Source organism: Colossoma macropomum, unplaced genomic scaffold (genome assembly GCF_904425465.1).
Source record: "Colossoma macropomum unplaced genomic scaffold, Colossoma_macropomum, whole genome shotgun sequence".
Lineage (NCBI taxonomy): Eukaryota > Metazoa > Chordata > Actinopteri > Characiformes > Serrasalmidae > Colossoma > Colossoma macropomum.
This window is the reverse complement of record NW_023494793.1, coordinates 6424606-6444396: the sequence shown is the minus strand read 5'-3', so window position 1 is coordinate 6444396 and position 19791 is coordinate 6424606. Positions and strand designations below refer to the sequence as shown.

General features: G+C 39.8%; 1 protein-coding gene across 1 annotated transcript in view; it reads right to left on the bottom strand.

The window, feature by feature from the left end:
- Positions 1-14048, bottom strand: part of nr6a1a (nuclear receptor subfamily 6, group A, member 1a) — a 27468-nt gene extending 13420 nt beyond the window's left edge. Inside the window, exons 1-2 of the mRNA XM_036578294.1 lie at positions 13918-14048; positions 1-153 (exon numbers count right to left, since the gene is read on the bottom strand). The exon at positions 1-153 is cut by the window's left edge and continues 78 nt beyond it. Coding sequence (XP_036434187.1) covers positions 1-153; positions 13918-13969 — 205 coding nt within the window. The 5' untranslated portion in view covers positions 13970-14048. The remainder of the gene's footprint in view (positions 154-13917) is intronic.
- Positions 14049-19791: the final 5743 nt, after the last annotated feature.

Here is a 19791-nt window from a genome sequence, read left to right as displayed (position 1 = left end):
CGCAGTTTTTGTCGCGGCTGCAGCGGTACACGCGCTTGTTGCAGATGCTGCGCTTGAAGAAGCCCTTGCAGCCCTCGCAAGAAATGATGCCATAGTGCAGTCCAGTGGCGCGGTCTCCACAAATGAGACAGGAGCGCTGCTCAGCCTGGTCATCTGTGAAAGAGAGAGAGAAAATGAGAGAGTTCTGTTAATATGTGTAAAAAAGAGATTAATCGTTTTTGATACAGTTATTAAACTATCTGGGCAGTAAGTGTGTGTTTCTGTTAAATTATACACAGTATAACTTTAGAATAAGCCTTAATAAACATTAATACAGCGCAAAGTAACAAATGAAGGAGAATTTAAAGTAACAATTCCATGTACAGATCTCAACTCAAGGACACGTCTGTAAATGCTTAAGAAACTGACAGATCACAATGTACTGTAATTAATGTGTATTTGTATGTATTTGTAAAGGTACTACGTTCTTCCTAGCAGATAAAAGCTAACTGCACAGATAAAAGGCTTTAAATTCAATTTTCGGAGGAGGCCTCAGGCTTTTGCACAGTATTGTGCCTCCTGAAGTGCTGAAAGGCCTTGAGGCTCCGTGGCCTCGTCTCTAATAGCTAAAACCGAAACTCAGAGATGTCGCATGACTAATTCATGTAGAACTGACAGAAAAGCTGAAGCACGACCGCCTTCTCACTCCATTATGACTCATTACACACTCATCTCTCATTCCTGTCTCATGCTGAAACAGCATCCTGCACTCTCTCAGTCAGAGCAGCCAGCAGGAGGTGTTATCACGAACAGCAACTCATTCAGAGCTCCAAATTTAAAAGGGTGTGTTACTCTCTACCTGCATTAACTGCAGAGTCAAATTACTGTAACCACTGTGCTGGAAAGGGCAGGGAGGGAGAACAGGACCTATATTAAAATATGCAACAGTTATGGAGGAGTAGACTTAATTTAGCTAAACCAAACTTAATTTCTAAGTGAAAAAAGTCTTAGGTTCAGATATAAGTGCAATGAAGGTGGTCTATGGCAGAGATGAAGTACATACTTTTGTGAATGTATTATTTATCAAAATAAAAGTATTTTATTAGAAATTCATAATAAATAAAAATAATAAATTAGAAATTATGTCAAAAAATACTTTTCTGAGCATATTGTGGATATCATCAGTACTTTAAGAACATTGAGCCTCATTCACCAACAGATCTTACAGAGAAATTTTTTCTTAAAACCCACTTAAGATTCTGACATTATCAATGTTTTCTTATTTGGGATTTGTTCTTAGGTAAGAACAGAATCTACACACATTCAAGAGCACAAAAGTGTGAACAATTCTGCGCTTTAAGAACATCATGAATCTGACAGACTTTTTTAGGACTTTTCTCAAGAACACATTTAAGAAAAAACTTAGAAGATATTGATGAATGAGGCCCGACTGACTGCATGTTTCACTACAAAGGGAGCATAAATAGTCCTGCTAAACTGAATTTGGTGTATGGCAGTAAGTGAAGTGTTCATTGAAAATCACTGTATTCTTAGTTTTGATTATATTTTTAAAACGTGGCACTGGTTCTGTTTTTAAACCTTAGAAAAACTGTATTGTGACGCATATCATGTATGATAAACATTTCTTGAAGTACAGTGACCTTGTGTTTTTGCCATATAGCCTTAGCCTAAATACACAGCTCTTCACTGAAAGCGTACTGCATATACATCACTGGCTTTTTAAATTTTTTTTTTTTCATTTCTAGAAAAGCGCCAAGGAAACCCAGAGTTTCAACTGCGTGCTCTAGTTCAATTTTAATCAAGGTCAGTCTTACCTATTTTCAGACTATGAAGAACATAAACATACAACCTATAAAACGTATAAAGAAATAAAAAAAATAAAAGGCCTTTAACCAGATGGGTGCCATGGCGACAGTGAACGGCGTGTGTATGAAGGGAACCTGCTGGCTCATGGCCGGCCGCTGCGTCATGGCTGACTGGGCAGGAAGAGGGTTCAAACCCAGAGCTACGGAAACACAAAACCTCTCTCTCTCTCACTCCCCTCCCCTCCCCTCCCTTCCCCCCACTGTGATGAGATCCCTTCCAGCCGCCGCTCGCTGAGCCTTCAGCGGCCTGCTGGACACTCTATCCCCCTGCAGGGCCGAGTGACAGACCCCACGGAGACGAGAGAAAGGGCCGACACGCGCGTTCAGCCCTGAATGGGGAATTTTCACCCAGCCTGTCGGCCAAAACGCAGACTTTATCTGAGGGGGAAACGCCCTCCATGTCTTCATTTATCTCAGGTTTGAGGAATCAATCTGAGGCTGTTTCTTTGTTCATGTCCTTTAAGGTCTTTTAAGGACTTGGCGAGTATCTGTCTTTCAGATTTTAATGCTGAACTGATGATTTAACCTAACTCAAATCAACCTTGAGCAACATTTGCTCAGTCATTATGTTCATATCACCTCTATCCTAGTCTTTTCCTGTAAGTGTGATTTGATTATTGTGGGAAAACTGAAGAAATCAAGTGGAAAATGACAGAATCATCATTACAGAAACCTTAATGCAGTATCTGAAGCAGATTTCTACACAGAGATAGAGACAGAAATAGAGAGATATAGAGTGAGGTGTAGTGAGAGAGGCAGAGCAGCGGTGAAAAAAAACGCTGCAGTTGTTGGAGAATGCGGCGGGGTCAACTGCCGGGGCTGGAGGCCGTTAATGGAGAGTTCAAGTCATAAAAGCAGGGTCATGGCCCAGAGCCTTTTCTCTTTCCACAGGAGAGGGAGTTCCTCAGGCCCGTCGTTACAGCGGAGTCAAGAACAGGCCATTCAAACCATCTGACATGCCATTTACTCTTCTATGAGACAGTATGATTACAGTGCAGAATGCTGGGTTTGAAAAGCCTGCGCTGCCTGGCTGCCTCTTTGTGGAGAGAGCGGCCTTCCAAACCGGCCAGGGGTCAGCAGTGCACGAGCACGCGGGCAGAAGAGCCGGAAAAAGAGGAGTGCTGGAAGATTTGGAGGGTTTTTTTTGCCCTCCCCTTACTGCACAGACATTGTTTAGTCTGATAGTGAGGTTAAGAGTTCGTGCTTTGATTCGAGGCAGGAGGCCGTTTTGAAATTTTCGAACAGCAACCAAAACAAATCATGTAAAGGCTACCGTGTAGACACATAGAGTCACTGTTTTCAATCATATTAAACCAATCTGGATGCAGATAAAAGAGTAAAATCTTTCTAATCTGTGAGTTCTGTGCAATCAGTCCAGAGTGATGGATGGAGCTGTAAATGTTTCTAAAATGACTGAGAAAGCTGATGGAACGAACATCTGCAATGCCTCATATCTCAAAAGTGGTGGTTGATTCTCCAAGTACATAAAATGTACTGTAAACATACATTAGTATGCAAAAGATTGAGCACCCCTGGGCAAATTGCATGCTTAATTAACACATTTTCATTAGCTAAATTTAACATATCGGGGAAAAAAAATGAACATAAAATGTGGCCTGCACAAAAGTGATACCACATTATATGAATATTTGTTCAAGATGTTAAATTCAGCGAATAAACAGAAATTGGGCACTAAGATTTGTGGAACCAAGTTTTTTTTCTGTGTAGAGGATGTGTTACTATCTTGTTTTCACTCGAAAAATCATTAAAACTTGAAATCTGACTGGAGGAGTTCAAATTACAGTGTATAATTTTTAATTTTTTCTTGTTCTATATAGAACAATAATAATAATAATAATAATAGAAATATCAAATAAAACACCTAAAAATACCCTTTGGTGTCTACTATATAATATCTCAGCTTACACTATACATACATAAAAAGGACATTTTTATGACAAGTCATTCCAAGAAGCCAAAAAGTCTGAATGTGCTTAATTATTCACTTGTCCTATCTGTGAAACTCCCATATCAAGGATTAATCTCTGTCTCTTTCTTTCTTGCTTTCTTTCTTTCTTTCTCTCTCTTTGCCCTGTTAAATGCAAAGTTAGGAGGATTCTAAAGCTTTTCGGAGGTATTACCATCTGAATGTCATAGGCTTTGAGCTGCCTGGGGTGTGCTGAAAGCTTTAGCATACTGTACCGGCCCTGCAGGAGCCGCCGGGACCCCGCCGGGACCCCGCCGAGACAAAGAGCTGACCGCTGACGTATTAGCTTTACAATGCTGAATGGGCTTCACTCATATGCACCCCATCACTGCTGAACTCATCAATATCAAACAACATTTCTTCTCCTTTTTAGGACAGATTTCTGTGTCTTTTTATCAGCAACGCCATGTTACATATTAACATGTAACCTCGTGGAGCGTAATTCATAAATGAGTAAAATTACCATGTAATTCAGAGATACCAAAGTCACAAAGAGAAAAATGCAATTGCATTTGTATTTTGCAAATGCAATGTTATTTATACTGACATCCTGATAAACAGCATAAAAGTAAAATATTAAATAGGAATTTTCACCACTTTTTTATTTTCAGTCCAATCATTTCAGTGTAAACAAAGTCATTCAGAGTGGTTTGATGTGAAATGGTTCATTGTAGATAAACATACACACTTTTTTCCTGTATGTTTTTTGGGATTTCTCTACAGTGCTGGCTAATAGGGACGAGGGGTGGTGATATCTACAACAGAAATACATTTATTTACTACTTAAAATGACCAGTAATGTTGATAACACTGGTAATAATTGGTGGTATATCTGAAAAACTGTTTTCTTTGAGGACTATTTTGCCTCAACACCCTGCATGCACCTCTAGCCATGAATGTATTTGAAAAAGTTTTAAGCCATTAAACTCTTCAGACTTCTGGTTCCTATCACCACCACTGTAAACGGTTCTGGCTCAGTTTCTCTAAAACTGTGTGTTTCACGTCAAACCACTCTGAGTGAATTTGTTTACATCCTAACCCTTTATTTCTGCAGAAATTTTTAAATTCCCCTTTAAGCTGTCATTGTTTTCTGTGGGGTCACGCTGATAGACTAAGGACAAGTCACCACAGATGGACCTCCACTGTCCTGATTAGACTGAGCTCTACGTTGTTTTGCATGAAGCTGCCAAGTCGGTCAGGCTAAGCTGTGCCAGGATCAGCTCAACTTCAGATCCATTTAGCAAATAAGTTCAGCCACGGACACTACGCTGTAGCTGTCTGCTAAGAAGTCTGACCACAATACAAACATTTAATAAACTACGTTTGAGGCCAGTAGCCTGACTATAATGGAACAAAATATTAATGGCATTAACAATTTAGGCCTGTAGGGCTCATTAAAACACAGTAACCACAAGCTGAAATGTGTAACGTTCTCCTGGCTGAATACTCCAATAGCTTCATTCTCGATGGGAGAAGGTGCCCAAATGCTTTACAGTAACATTGACTTCACTTCACTGCAGACCATTTGCCTGGATCTTACAGCAGAAGCAGTGTTATGCAGGATGCATTTGAAATCGTAAATTATTGGCCACGGTATGTGAAATGACTGACTTCCTTCAATGAGAAAACACTGCTACCAACGCTGGCTTCCTTTATTCACACCTCAGCCCGCTTTGATTGGCTAAATTTGTCACCCTCTCTTTCAAGTGCATGGCCACCCTATAAACCTGGAGTTCCCTCACACCTTCACCCACTTGATCCCACAGCGTCACCTCACACACCCCGCCTCCGTCTCAGCCCGCCCTGTCACTCACTCAAACATACACACAAACACACACACACACACACACGCACACAAACAGGCTCACATTCACAATGCAGAGATTACCAGTTCAGTAGAGATTCAAAACACAACTTTCTGAAAAGGTAACTAAAAAGATGACACCACAGGTCATTCTGGAACATTTCTTTTGTATCATAGCTTGAGAAATATTTTACATTTGTTTACTGTTAACTGTCTGCTACAGTACTGTGCAAAAGTCAGAGACCCTTCATTTCTTTCATTTCCAGTCAAAATGCCATTAAGAAAGTTATTCATTTTTCATTATCAGGAAAAAAAGCTGAAAATTTGATACAGATTTTTAGTATTTAATACGTCCACACTTTGCCTTTACTACAACTTCCATTCCTTTTGGGGGACTTGATTTCAGTTTTTCAGAAAAATCTGCAGGGATATTATTCCACACCTCCAAAGTTCAGTCTTAGAAGTTGGTTGTACTGTTACTTGTCCACCCAGATAATCCCAATTACAAATTAACATTGTAGTCCGTAAGACCTTATTCCATATCTCAGATTTGGTCCAGTTTTGGAGGTCTAGCGCAAATGTTCTTCTATTTTGTCTACCGTCCTTCTTCAGTAATGTCCTCTTGACAGGTACACATCCTTTACATATGTGTTTTTTAACATCTGAAGCAAGAGTGGAGCTTGATGAAAGCTTTAAGTGCTGTTTATCTGATGGGGACAGAGTTGCTGGTCTACCAGGTCTTGCATGGTTGTTAGGAGTCCCATTTTCTCTATATCTTTTAATCATTTCTGAACTCCTATTTTGGAAACTCCTTTTTTTTTAACTTGTTTTACTTTGACTTTCTCCTTCCTTACATTTAATCTCAGAAATGTCCCCATAATTAACAGTTTTACTTAATGGTTGCTTTGACTGGAAATTTTTGGGGGTTTTTGTCTTTTGCACAGCACTGTAAATGTGAGCATTTGGGCCATCATATGAAAAACGTGACCTCTCAAAGCCCAAATGTTGTGTGGAAAAGAAAAGCTGCTGTGGTTGGGTGTAGGAGGGGGAATATAAAAGCCAGCTTTTCTGCCTCATCTTAAACCCTTCCCTTTGCCTTAAGCTGTGTATCCCCCACCCTACACGCACACAGTGCCAAGACCCCCTGTTGTGTCTATTAAATCTTGCATTGTTACCCTGAGGTCAGGCCTGGTTTCATTCCAAACTTCAGCAGGAGCAGTCCAGCACTTTCTACTATGGGTGGACAAAAACATCACAATGCTTGAGGACTGTCTTGCTATACATGATAGGTATCACGATATCTAGCTTTTTGAAAGTTTCTGAAGTTGGAACAGACAAAAATACAGGACCAAAACAAAAGCACCACATTTAAACACTGAAGCACTGAGTACAATGCTTTTTGTTACAGAGATTGCAGAATAAATTAAGAAGGAAAACCATTTTAGAACACACAATCAGCTACTTTAACTATGTAACCACTATACATTGGATGTTGCTATTTACAGGCTCTCTAGGTGGGTTAAATCTGTGTTTTTATGATCTATGCAGTAGTTCAGTGTTCTAGAAATGCAAATGATACCCATGATAAACAATAACATTGACATATCATACTGACCACATTTTCTACACAACTGCAGCAGCTGTTAATTCTCAAATGAACTCATCACTCCCTCCTCTTTACTCTGACATGCTATACTCATTGCAACACCAGGTTCTTGAGGTCCCTCATCCATGAGGTGGTCATTATATAGGCCTGGATGGCCTTATCATCCAATGAATAGCCAGAGAAGATGGTGATTTAACTACCCATCTTAACCATAATGCATGCTGATTTATTTAGTATAGATTATTTCCATGTGTCCACACCAAGATGGAGGCCAAGAAGCAGAGGTTAGGTCGACTACATGGAGGACTGTGGATAAAGGATGGAGGATGGTTAGGGGGAGGGGGGTGCTCTCCAAGGGCTTTGTCTTTGTTTCCATTAGAATCAAACCCAGCTTGAGTGAGTGTGTGTGTGTGTGTGTGTGTGTGTGCGTGGGCGTGGTGGGGGGTGCATCTCTCCTGTACTTTTCCACTCTTTCACCACTTTTTTCTTCCCCACACATCCTCCCCCATTCTACTAGTATCTATTATTCACTCATTCAAATCAGTGGCACAATGTCTACTGTACATTCTCTTTAGCTCATCCTTCATTTGGAGTATATTCAGTCTCACCCCTCAATGCAATTCAGCTTCAAAGCCACCATAAGGTAACAACAGACTTATATATATATAGAGTGCTACATATAGGGGCAAAAATAAACCCAAAAAATACCCAGAAATATAAAACACGTAGGTGAAAATACCCCATAATGTAACACGTATCACATGTGGTTCCGTCAAAACACTCAAAATTGTCCTTGAAAATCAAATCCAGGCTAATCAAACTGCTTACTGACAACTAACATACTCCATGTGGGCTTAACAAAATACTCAAAAAGTTGACTAAAACAAACTGCATACCAAACTATTAAGCTCATTTATTACTGTCTGATTGTGAAAAGCCTCTGATCAATCTGGTCTGATTGGTAGCCCTGAACAGTTCTTGTCCTAGGCTCTTAGGCTAATCCTCTCAGCTTTGGCTAGCTGAAACTCGCCCAAACCAGAAAAGAATGAATGAATGAGTAGGGAAAACAAACAGGTTCGCATAAGAATGACCTCCTCTTCCAACCCCCAGCTCATTTTGCCCTGTGTACTGTAGCTATCTCACCCAGTCTAAGCACCAGTCATTAGCATTTGCCAATGACGCCAAGATCCACCAATAACTTAATGCTGCTGCTCTTGGCTTTTGTTGATATACCTGCTAGCGCACCACTGAAAGCGTAGGTTGCTTCATCACATACATAGGTCTAAGGCCATTTAAAATGTTAACCTTTGCCTTATCAGTAGGCTAGTCTCATGCTGGCTTGCTTAAACTGTGAAAATGTGTGAAAGTGCTGAGGCTGCAGCTTCAGGCCCAGGATGTTTGGAGAGGCCTTTTTTGCGTCCTCTCTCAACACAAAAGCTGTGGCCACTTTTTGCCAAGAGCACAAGAAACCCACGAATAAGTACTGCTGCAGAGGTCACCCACAGTAAAGCTGCTTCTCCATCATCTGTGCTGTTGGGTATTAAAATCAATACAGGCCACCAGCAGTTAAAACATATCAAACCCTGAAATGTGAACAAATATCATGACTCTTGCTATTAGCTCTATTGATTCCCGCCATCTCTGAGATAACCTCTTCTTCAACTCGCCAGTTTCTCCTGCTAAACTTCCCTTTCTTCTGTAGTCCTTATCTAAGAAGGGTTATGGGGCCTGGATTCCAAGCTGATGCCACACAAAGCCTTTCATCTGAGGCTTTGGAATTTCTGTATTTGTGGGGTGCTATTGATTGGCCAAAGTCTACTTAACAAGGAAAAATCTCAAAACATCATTCATTAGAAGATTTATACGAAGGCCAAAGTCAGCGCAAACACGTTTTACGCTTTTCAACTTCTGGTGTGAAAAATGATGCGTTTTTGTGATTTAACACAAAAAACACACTTCAAATACAGTTTGCCGGGGTATCTTGACACATGATAAAGCTTCATAAAGAGAAGGATGCACAGAGTACTATGCAAGGTCTTCATTCACACGATACATGAATAGATGCTACGCTGAAATATATAGCATAAACGACATTGAGTGGAAAAAATAAGATTGATTTTCTTCAAGTAAATGTGCTAAAGGTTGAATAAAAGCTTTCCAGCGGTGAGATTACCTTATCTAACCTGTAGAAATGGCCCTGAAGCTAAAAAAAAAAAGGCATACGTTCAAAGAACGAGGCAGTAATGAATTAAGAAGAGGAGCCAACAAGAAAATCAATCAATCCTGATGTCAAAATAATGGCTTTGTTTTCACATGGGTATCAACTGTTTGTGTGGGTGAAGCTTCAATATCACTGCACTGGAGCGCAAAGCTAAAGGACATATACTGTTTGGTGACGTAAACAGTCCACCCGGCTAATTGGCTTGTGGTGACCATTGTAGACAGGTTTTCATTTGGTCTAAATTTAGACCAATTTTACAGAACCTCCGATCACTGACCTCTCCTACTGCTATTGATCTACACACAGGTTTTAGCCCCATCCCCCGTAAGTATGCACACGCACTGCGTCCACATCACCCTTCGCCCCCCACCCTTCACCCCCCCAACCCAGATGCCACTGAGAGGTGACTTCCTGCCTGAAAGAGTGACGGATGAGAAGGAAGGACAGAAAAAAAATGGAAGGGAAAGAGGAAAGAGACACAGAGTGAACATGGAAAGGGAGAGGTGGAAAAGAAAGACAGGAATGGAAAGGATGCAAAGAAGCCCTGAGAGGTCCCCCCCACGCCTCCCAGCCCCCTTGTTGTTAACAATAACACAGTAGCAGGGTTAGGCGCAGGCTCAATAGGATTAGCAGCGGAGGAGGAGCCTCGTACAGTAGCCTTTTGAAACACGTACACAAGCACAATGGTGTTTTCGCATACCACCCTTGGCCATATTCAAGCACGGCTACAATGTGATGGCATTTGCAGTCTCTTTAATTCAGGAAAAATAAAGTGTCCTTATATGAATTTAAATGGGTCAGAGTCTCATGTTAATAAGGCCAGTATTCAGATAAATGAGGATAAGCATTAAATGTTAATTACTATAAATTCTGTAAATGATATGAAGGCTGCATGAAATAAAATACACCAATTTAAACCATTCAAAACCTTCACAGGTAATTTGTATTTTTTCTTGTACCTTGAGCTGATCAAATGTCAGGATACCTCATATTGTGACACAAGAACATTTAGACATCAGACCCTCCAGAAGTTATGAAGAACGCATTCTATCTAGCATTAAACTAACTTCAGTTTAAAAGCTAATATCATGCCAGCCTTGCCAGATCAGTTTACAACTGGAAATGGGTTATGTTAGGCATGCAACTCAAGCCACACCGCACAACTACTAGTCTATTTACATCATTACTAGCAATGGTGCTCTTAAAAGACCTTCAGAATCTCACGTTAATCATTAGCATTAGCTGTTCCACTAAGCTTGACTGCTTCAGTAACACTGGCTATTTCATTAACATCGGCTGTTGTATACCGGCATCCTTACATTTTGCTAAATATATTTAAAAAGGCTCAAAAAGCAAATTGTGTTATATTCTAGGGCTGGGCGATTAATTGAATTTTATTTTCAATTATGATTTTGGCCTCCAGCTATTTTGAAAACAAGATAATCGATATAAAACTGTTCAATTCAAGGATTTAAAAGTTCAATAACTGCATGATGTTTCTAAAATCAATAAGTAATTGTGTTACACAATCACAATCTTAATACTGACCAAAATAATCATCATTTTTATCCTAATCAAGCCGCCCTCCAGTATTCTAGAGTGATTTTAATTTAATCAAGCTCTTGAAAAACAACCCAGTTGAGAGGCATCCTGGGTATGTGCCCCCCTTACACTTCAATATGCCGTCAAAACTAGCCTGAGGTGGGCTCCGTGTCTTCAGCAGAGTTCATTCACAAATGTGAAGGTGTGAATCAATGAATAAATGAAAGCGGGAGAGGGAGACAGAGTCATCAAATGAGGGGAAAGTGCTTTACACCTCATATCGCAACGTGAGAACATTTTCACATCTAACCCCGAGAAAGCTAAGAAGAACGCATGCAAATTAGCATAAAACTAACACAGGAGTTTGAAGCTAATATCACTTCAGTCTGGCGGGTCCAGTGGGCGGCTGGTGACAGGAAGGATTAATGTCTATTAATTTACATTTTTCAAACGATGAAGGGAGAATATGGCTCTGTAAAAGAATTACAACCATTATACAATTAGCATCAAAGCTAATTTGGTCTTGTTTTGTTTTTTTTTTTCTTGAGCTGAGCAAATGTTACAACATTGGTTTTACAGTCTTAAGATGCACCTCATATCCTAATGTGAGAACATGTTCACTTCAGCATAAAACTAATACAGCAGTTTAAAAGCTAAGATCAGGTCAGCCAAACCAGTCCAGCTGGCATCTGAGCACAAATTAACTTAAGGAAACAATGATGTCAATTATAATCAATTCTGTAAATGATATGAAGGCTGTAGAAAATAAACCAATTTCAACCATTTACATGTTAAGTTAGCTTCAAAGCTAATGTGGATTTGTGTTCTTGATTCTTGTTTCTTTCCTTGAGCTGAGCAAATGTTACAACACTGGCTTTATAATCATAAGATGCATCTCATATCTAGTTTTAAGACGATCTTCTTATCACAAAGTAAGAGAATTTTCACTTCACAAAAAACAGAGCAAGCTACAAAGGATACACGCCAATTAGCATATTAGCATAAAACTAACACAGCAGTTTCAAAGCTAATATCAGGCCAGCCTAACCAGTTCAGTCGGCACCTGAGGACGATTCAACTCCAGGAAGCAACACTGTAAATTACTATATATTCTATAAATGATATGAAGGCTGAGGGGGTTAAACCACTTATAAGTTAGCTTTAAAGCTAATTTGGATTTTGTCCTTGTTACTTTTCTCTTTCTTATCATGATGTGAGAACATTCACATGCAACTCTCAAGAAGCTGAGAAGAGCGCATGCTAATTAACCTAACACTGCAAAGGCTAACAACACATCAGCCTGGCCAGGCCAGTGGACGGCTGAGGACGATTCAACTTTAAATAGCCTTAATGTCGATTATTATACATAAAGCCTGTATAAAAGTGAAAAGACTGTATAAAAGGGTATAAAATACACCAATTAAAACCATTTCCACGCAAAATTAGGTTTTTTTTTTTTTCCTTGGTTCTTTTTTTGTTTTTCCTGAGCAAATGTTACGACGCTGGTTTTATGATCAGCTGAGGAGGAGCCAAAAAGTCAAAGTGATAAAACTGGGAGGAATGAGGGGTGAAGTTTGGGCTACAGTAGGAGGGGGCAGGGGCTTGTGTGCGTGTCGGGGGTTTAACCAGATGAGTGTAAGGGTCCTGCTGACCCCCGCTCCTCGTCACATGAACACAGCTGCCTGCTCAGCACAGAAAACCTTTTCCAGATGGGCCACAGCCTGCATACCACACAGCACACACACACAACCCCAGCGCAGCTCACTATTATTACACAACACGAGGCTTTACTGTCACAATACTATATTTACTGAGATTATTACATACAATATAGAACGCAGATACACTATTATACAATTCACCACCTTAAGACTATCAGCTTAACACAATAGCATTTAACGCTAAACAGAATGACTAAGAAAACCCTACTGATAGCACAGCAGCCCACAGGCCTACAGTGTTTACTCACCCTTCAGTAACAAAGATAGCTTCATCATTACTGCAGACACGGCCATTTGCAATGCAACTGTTACGTAATACAGTCATTATGCATTATATATACTACTCAAAGTGTGCCCACATAGTCCAGAAGACCGCTCCTACATGAGTTCATAACTGAGAACAACATTAATTTGAACATTTATTCATCTGTTTCTGTTCACAGGCTCACACTTCTATTGCTAGTTGACATTGACTGTAATAGAAACCTGATATGATTCTATTTTGCCTTTTTGCTAATACTGTACTACTGTTTATCCACATATCGTCACTGGCACACGAAAATCCTGTATATCCATTCTGGCTTTTTTTTTTTTTCACAATTTGAAAAGTCCAGTTACCTTCTGCATTACGTTAAAATTTCATGATGAACTGACCAACAGAAATTGCCCAAAATGACTCTGGAAAAAATATGGTTACATTAACTTTCATTACAAGTTATGAATGTTTGTTCCTTCTCCTGTAATGTTATTATTTTAAAAACATAAGGTTTTGCTCCGACAGCGTCGATGTACTCCCTTTCTCACAACGTAAACATTATATTATGGAAAAAGACTGTATGGCGCAGATCTCAGTACCATTTAACTATTACTACCGCTACATGTTAATTATGCTACAAAAATGGCTGAAGATAAAGCCAGCTGCAGAGGTTTGCCACAAAATAAGTAACCTGTACTGCTAAACCCACCAGCTGTTAGCTTCATTAGGCAAACAGGGCTTTCAGAGCATCAGGAATGATCACTAAAAAAGTGTTGGTTTTTTCATTTGGCTACTCGTTATCTATACTGTTTACATCTATACATTAGACCACCAGCCTGCTTTTAGTGTAACCACAATGAAAAAATCAACAGCTCATACATTCTTTCCATCATCCCCCCTACTTCGCTCTCTTACCTTCCCATGAATCCATCTCATGTCTCTTCCAATCCTTCTGCCATTCATTCATACATGTATCCTCCTGGTGAACGGCTTAGGCCTCATGTCTCTCACCCTTCCCCTCTCACTCGCTCTGCCTCTTCTCACTCTTTTTCTCTCCCTGCGCTCTCCTCCCTCTCCTCTCCAGCTCCGGCTGCCTCTGATCCTCCTCCTCCCACCACAGCCCTGCTGGTCACTTTCAGGCCCGGTCACATGACCGCCCAGTTCAGGCCCCAGGGGTCACGGTGTGGCCAGAGGGCCAATGACGTTGTGGGGGGTTATCTGAGTGGAACTGATAGCCCTATTTTTCCCCTGCAGCAGAACAATACAGACCCCCCTTTCTCCCTCTCTCCCTCTCTCCCTCTCTCTCTCTTATTTTCAAAGCCAGGCGAAGTGCACGGACAGGCAGAAGTTAATGCCTCACATACAGACACACTATCACATCCAAATTGAGCTGTTTTGCCACTGAAGAGCTCTTGAAGTTGAACGGAATGGGATAGGAAATAATAAGCTACAGTCGTATGCAAAATTTTGAACACCCCTGATCAAATTCATTGTTTTGATTTTATTTTTTAAAGCGAAAATAAGTTAAAACATTCTCTAAAGAGAATGCACTGAAATATGGATTTTTTTTGCTATTTTTAGTGAACGCTTTCTAATTATTTGCTGAGTTTAACATATGGAAATAAATATAAATACAACAATATAAAAATTAAATTTGAAATTGTCATAACCCAGGTCACATTATGTATTTTCCTCCCAATACGTTAAATTCAGCAAATAAACAGTAATTGTGCATTAAAATGTACATCAGTGTGTCTCTGTAGTGGATGTATTCACTTATTTTCACTTAGAAAATTAACAAAATATGCAGTTTGACTGGGGCTGTTCAAACATTTGCATTCTGCACATGGAAAAAGACAAAAAAACAAACCCAAAACATTCAATAATTTAGTAAATAAACATCTGTATTACTATGACTCATAACTATTTTTATTGTTGATTGTTTCACTCAAAGGATTAGCATATCATTATGGTCACAGCAAAACCTCCAATCAAAACCTCCAAAACCATAATGAAAAAACACTCATTTAATGTACGTTAATGTAACACAGTTTAAGTCACTTTAAACTATACTGTCCATTCTTCACACCGTGTTTACAAAATGTGAACATCAGCTGGTGTTTTCGAATGATTTATAACCACAAAAATCTCAACAAATGCACCAGTTATGGGGTTTTAATATGACAGCACTGATGTATGAAGTGGGACTATCAATTTACAATTCAATAACTTTTCCTAATTTACGGATTCTGAAGTCATTCTTATTCTCCCATAACTTAAAAAGCCACTTAGTGAAGCTTTTCTACATATTTAGGAAAGGATCTGCTTGAAACCTCAAACCACTAAAGTGCAAACCACCCAGAATGCTTCACTTCAGCCCATTTCCAGGCAGCTAGCACTAGCCACACGCTAAAAGATGACCACCCCCTTCCTCCCCACCGCTAGCCAGCTACACATAAGAGGCTTTTCACATTCAAATGCAACAGGAGAGTCAGCGAAGAGTGAGAGAGGGAGGAGAGAGAGAGAGAGAGAGAGAGAGAGAGAGAGAGAGAAAGGGAGGGAGGGGGAGGAGAAGTGCTGAGCTGCACTTTGTCATGTAGAGGCTGGGAGGGCCGGGTGTGGCGGTGCATGAATGAAGGCAGGAGAGGGTTCAAGTTTCTGCTGCAGCTGTCCACTCATGGCCCAGTTTGGCCCTCCAGCTTCTTCTGACACTGAAGCTAAACGCATTTAATTACTTCAGCTCATAACAGGACATTTGAGGACAGCTACAAATCGTTATGCCAAAAAACAACAGCTTTTCATATCAATAATTAACGTTTTGGGACAAAATTAAGTTAATTATCGCTGCTGTAACCTCAAAACTTTCTTGTTTTTGTTTTTATATATTTTTATACCATCTGAAGGCCTGTGGCCTCTTCCACTTGTGTGAACATTTTATGATGAATGGACCAAGAGCAATGGTCCGAACAAAACCTTGTTACACTAACGTACATTTAAACCCCTTAAAGTCCCCCCTACAGGCGTGTTGTTCAGTTATTATCCTTAAGCTTATTATTCAGTAACTACTTTGGAACTAATATGTAGGTTACACAGTCACAAGAGTGATTACTGAAAAAATGGCATTGATGGTAACTGTTTGAGAAACTTTGGTAAAAGGTCCTACAGTTGCAGAAGTTTGAGCATCCCTGGTCAAATTCCATGTTTTGGAACATACTGGGGGAAAAAAAAAACTTAAAACATCACATATTAAATGCACCATAATCTTTGTACATGCTAGGTGTTTTTCCAATACGTTATGTTTAGTAAATAAACTGTAATTGTGCATTAAATGTGCAGAAATTCTCTGTAGAGGACGTGTTCACTTATTTTCACTTAGAAAATCAACAAAATCTGCCATTTGACTAGGGGTGTTCAAACTTTTGCATATGCCTGTACTTGGGCCATCCTACGCTGAGGCATTTGGATTGGTGGATCTTTACAAGTCAATACAAACATTTGCTTCACCTCGTTTTCTCCAAACTACTCCCAAAACAAACCTAAACTGTCACCCTGAGTCCAAAAAAGGCACAAAACAGAAACCAAGTAACTGTTTACTTTTTCCTTCACTTTCACTACTGTAAGTGTTGCACTGATAAAGCATTAATTCATACAGTTTACTGCCCCTTTGTTGCTGCGCTTTATCAGAACAGCACAAAAATGCAAAAACGTGCTTAAAGAAATAATGATTTTGACCATCCTAAAGTTCTGATCAGGAAAAAAATACTGAAAAAAGTATACTGGATGATTACTAAAAAACAAAAAACAAAATCATTCACTAAAATTTAATTTAATAAAATAAAATAAATTGAAATAGCATAAAACAGTGAGCAATGTTTTTACAATTCGTGGTGAATGAATATGTATCAATTACGTAAACAGTGACTTTTTATGCAATGACAAAACAAAACTGGAGGCCTAAAAAACTCCCAGCAATCGAGGCATGAATGACATATATATACAGTATATGTGTATATATGTACACACACACTCATTCAAAACACACATAACAGGACCATCTTTACTTTTTGTGCTATAAACACAAATTTGGCTGCAGGCTGTTGTTTATTTCCACCTCGTACCTCCAAAAAGATAACTTTACCGGAGAAGCAAAAAACCTACTCCACTTTTAATGTAAGTCAATGGCACCAAACTTTTTTTCAGCTAGGTTTGGGCTGTTTCTTTTGATCCATTTATCATGAAATTTACACACAATGTAAAGGACAACAGGCACTTTCAAATTATGTCAAAAACTGAAAAATGGTTTTGAGAGATTTTGTGCGATATGCTTAGTCAGAGATATGATTTAGCTTTACAGTTAATCGTTTTTAAGGAGGAAACTTCCCCCAATATATCACTGCTGTCAAAACAATGTCTTGTATTTGTTTTTATTTATTTTAATAATTTGAAAATGTGAGCTGCTATTTACCTTGCATCAAAATGTCGTGATGAACGGACCAATAGAAATCATCCAGAAGTACAGAGAATGAAATCGGTACATTAACTTACAGTGAAAGTTAGTAATGTTTTTTTCCTTTTCCCGTAAACACATTTTTTTTCTGTAGATGAGAGGTTTTGCTCTGACTGCGACAATATATACATTACTTCTTATCCACTTATACACTGTGGGAGCTGATATGGTAAAGAAAAGCATCAATGCTGTGCTTAGACACTGAAAACAAAGAGGCAGCTGATCTAATCAGTTTGCATTGACACTGAATTTGAAGTGCTTGAACGGTTTGCAGCAAAGCAGAAGTTTGTTGGTAACAGGGTGGCTTATAAACATTTGAGAACGACAGAGGTTCTACCTTTATTCAGCTGCTCCAACATCAATTTGTTGAAACTATAGCTCTTGGTGGCATATGGCTGGGGGTGATAGAAAAACCTGGGGGGACTCGCAGCGGATTAACGCAATCAATAGCACTTATGAGGCCGTCTTTTATGAAATTTAGAGCTGATTGTAATAACTCCCCATGTGTTGACTGGGGTCGTCCAGCCAACCAAAGCAAAGGATTGTGTTGCTTCAATATGACCTTGAATGGTGTGTTTTCCCCAGGCTCGCTCGCTGAATGACACTGATACAGAAGCATTCACCGCCTGATCCAGTTACGACAAAACATTCTGCGGCGCAGAGGGTAAACACACATCGGCGGTGATGTCTAATTCCTCTCGGTCATGTGTAAAGAGACCTTATTACCCCCTCCTGAGTTGAAATCTAATTAGCTTGGTTAGAGTAATTAATCTTATTACAATATTAGCCTGGTGAGACCTGCGGGACTCCGCGCTGAACTAATGAAGGTTAGAAGTGCAGTGATGTATGTAGCTTTGAGCGCGAACAGTAATGAAAGATCATCACGTTGGAGCCACACCTTGCCCACCTCAGAGGTGTAAAACGGTGTGACCTTGGCTCATCGTCTCTAATAGGTGATCAAACTTGATGAAGGGCAGATTAGCCAGTGGGAACGGGCCATATGTCACCCTTGACCTCGAGTATCCCTGCATGCCCTTCTGCTTAGCATGTCCGGGATGAATGGCATAATCAGCCATTTTGACCTTGGGGTCAAAGTTGACAGAAGTACGTTGTGTTTCCTGTCAGTATGTGTGCTGGCTGTGGCCCACACGCGCGGGCCGGGCCTGAGGGCAGGGTCATAGCTGGGTTATCTGCGTGTATCTCCGACCTGATGAGAAGCTACTGTTTCATACTCAGCAGCAAACATTGTCACAATCACAGAGCTGACCACACACAGGCTGCCAACGTGAAGGAAACAGCCACCTTTATTTTCACATGACCACTATATTTCCAGATTGTGGCTGAAATATCCGGTTGGGAAGCGGAAGTGTGAGTTAAATTTAAATAAATCACAGTGTAAACGGTTCTGTGTGCAGTGCAGGGGAGGTTTTTTCTTATTGCTGTAGTTGTCTGTTTTTAAAGGGTCATCCTGATCTAAAATTAGCATTTAATGACTCACGTGTTAACACTCTTAAAAATATGATTCTTCTGGGGTTCCTTACAGAACGGAAAGGTTATACTGAGTTCTATATAGAAATAGGTTCCTGCATGGTGAAATATACCATATATGACACATTCTCCAACAATCTGAAGTACCATTCCACCATGAAAGGAACCATTTGAAATGCATGAAATGGTTCTTTACTAAATGGAAAGGTTCTACTGAGTTCTATATAGAACTATTTCAGGCTAAAATGGTTCCTTTCATGGTGAAATTCTCTATAGAACCTCTGTGAAAATGGTTCCATTTAGCACCATAAACGGATCTTCTACTGTTATTATGTCAGGCTTACGCATGCTATATAGAACCATATACGACACATTCTCCAACAATCTGAAGAACCATTTCGCTATTCAAGGTACCATTAAATGCTAGAAAAGGTTCTAAAAGAAATCAGGGTTCTCAATAGAACCATTGCCTTTACTAAAGAACCACTGAAGAACCATCTTTTTTTAAAGTGTAGCACTCTATTCAGCAGCACTGTATCCCTTGACAGAATTCACAACTTCATCTTCGTGTTTTCATCCATTATTTTCTCACTACAATACCCAGCATGCATTTCGTAAACATAATCGACAGGAATTCCAGCGACGCTCAATGAATGCTGACTGCTAGCCACTGATCTAGAGATGCTAGATGCAGCATTAGTGGAGCCCACCTCCAAGTATCCACCCCAAAGCGCTTGTACTTTTCCAAATTTACTCCCACTTTTTTCTTCAGAACAGGGTTTTCCTTTCCATGT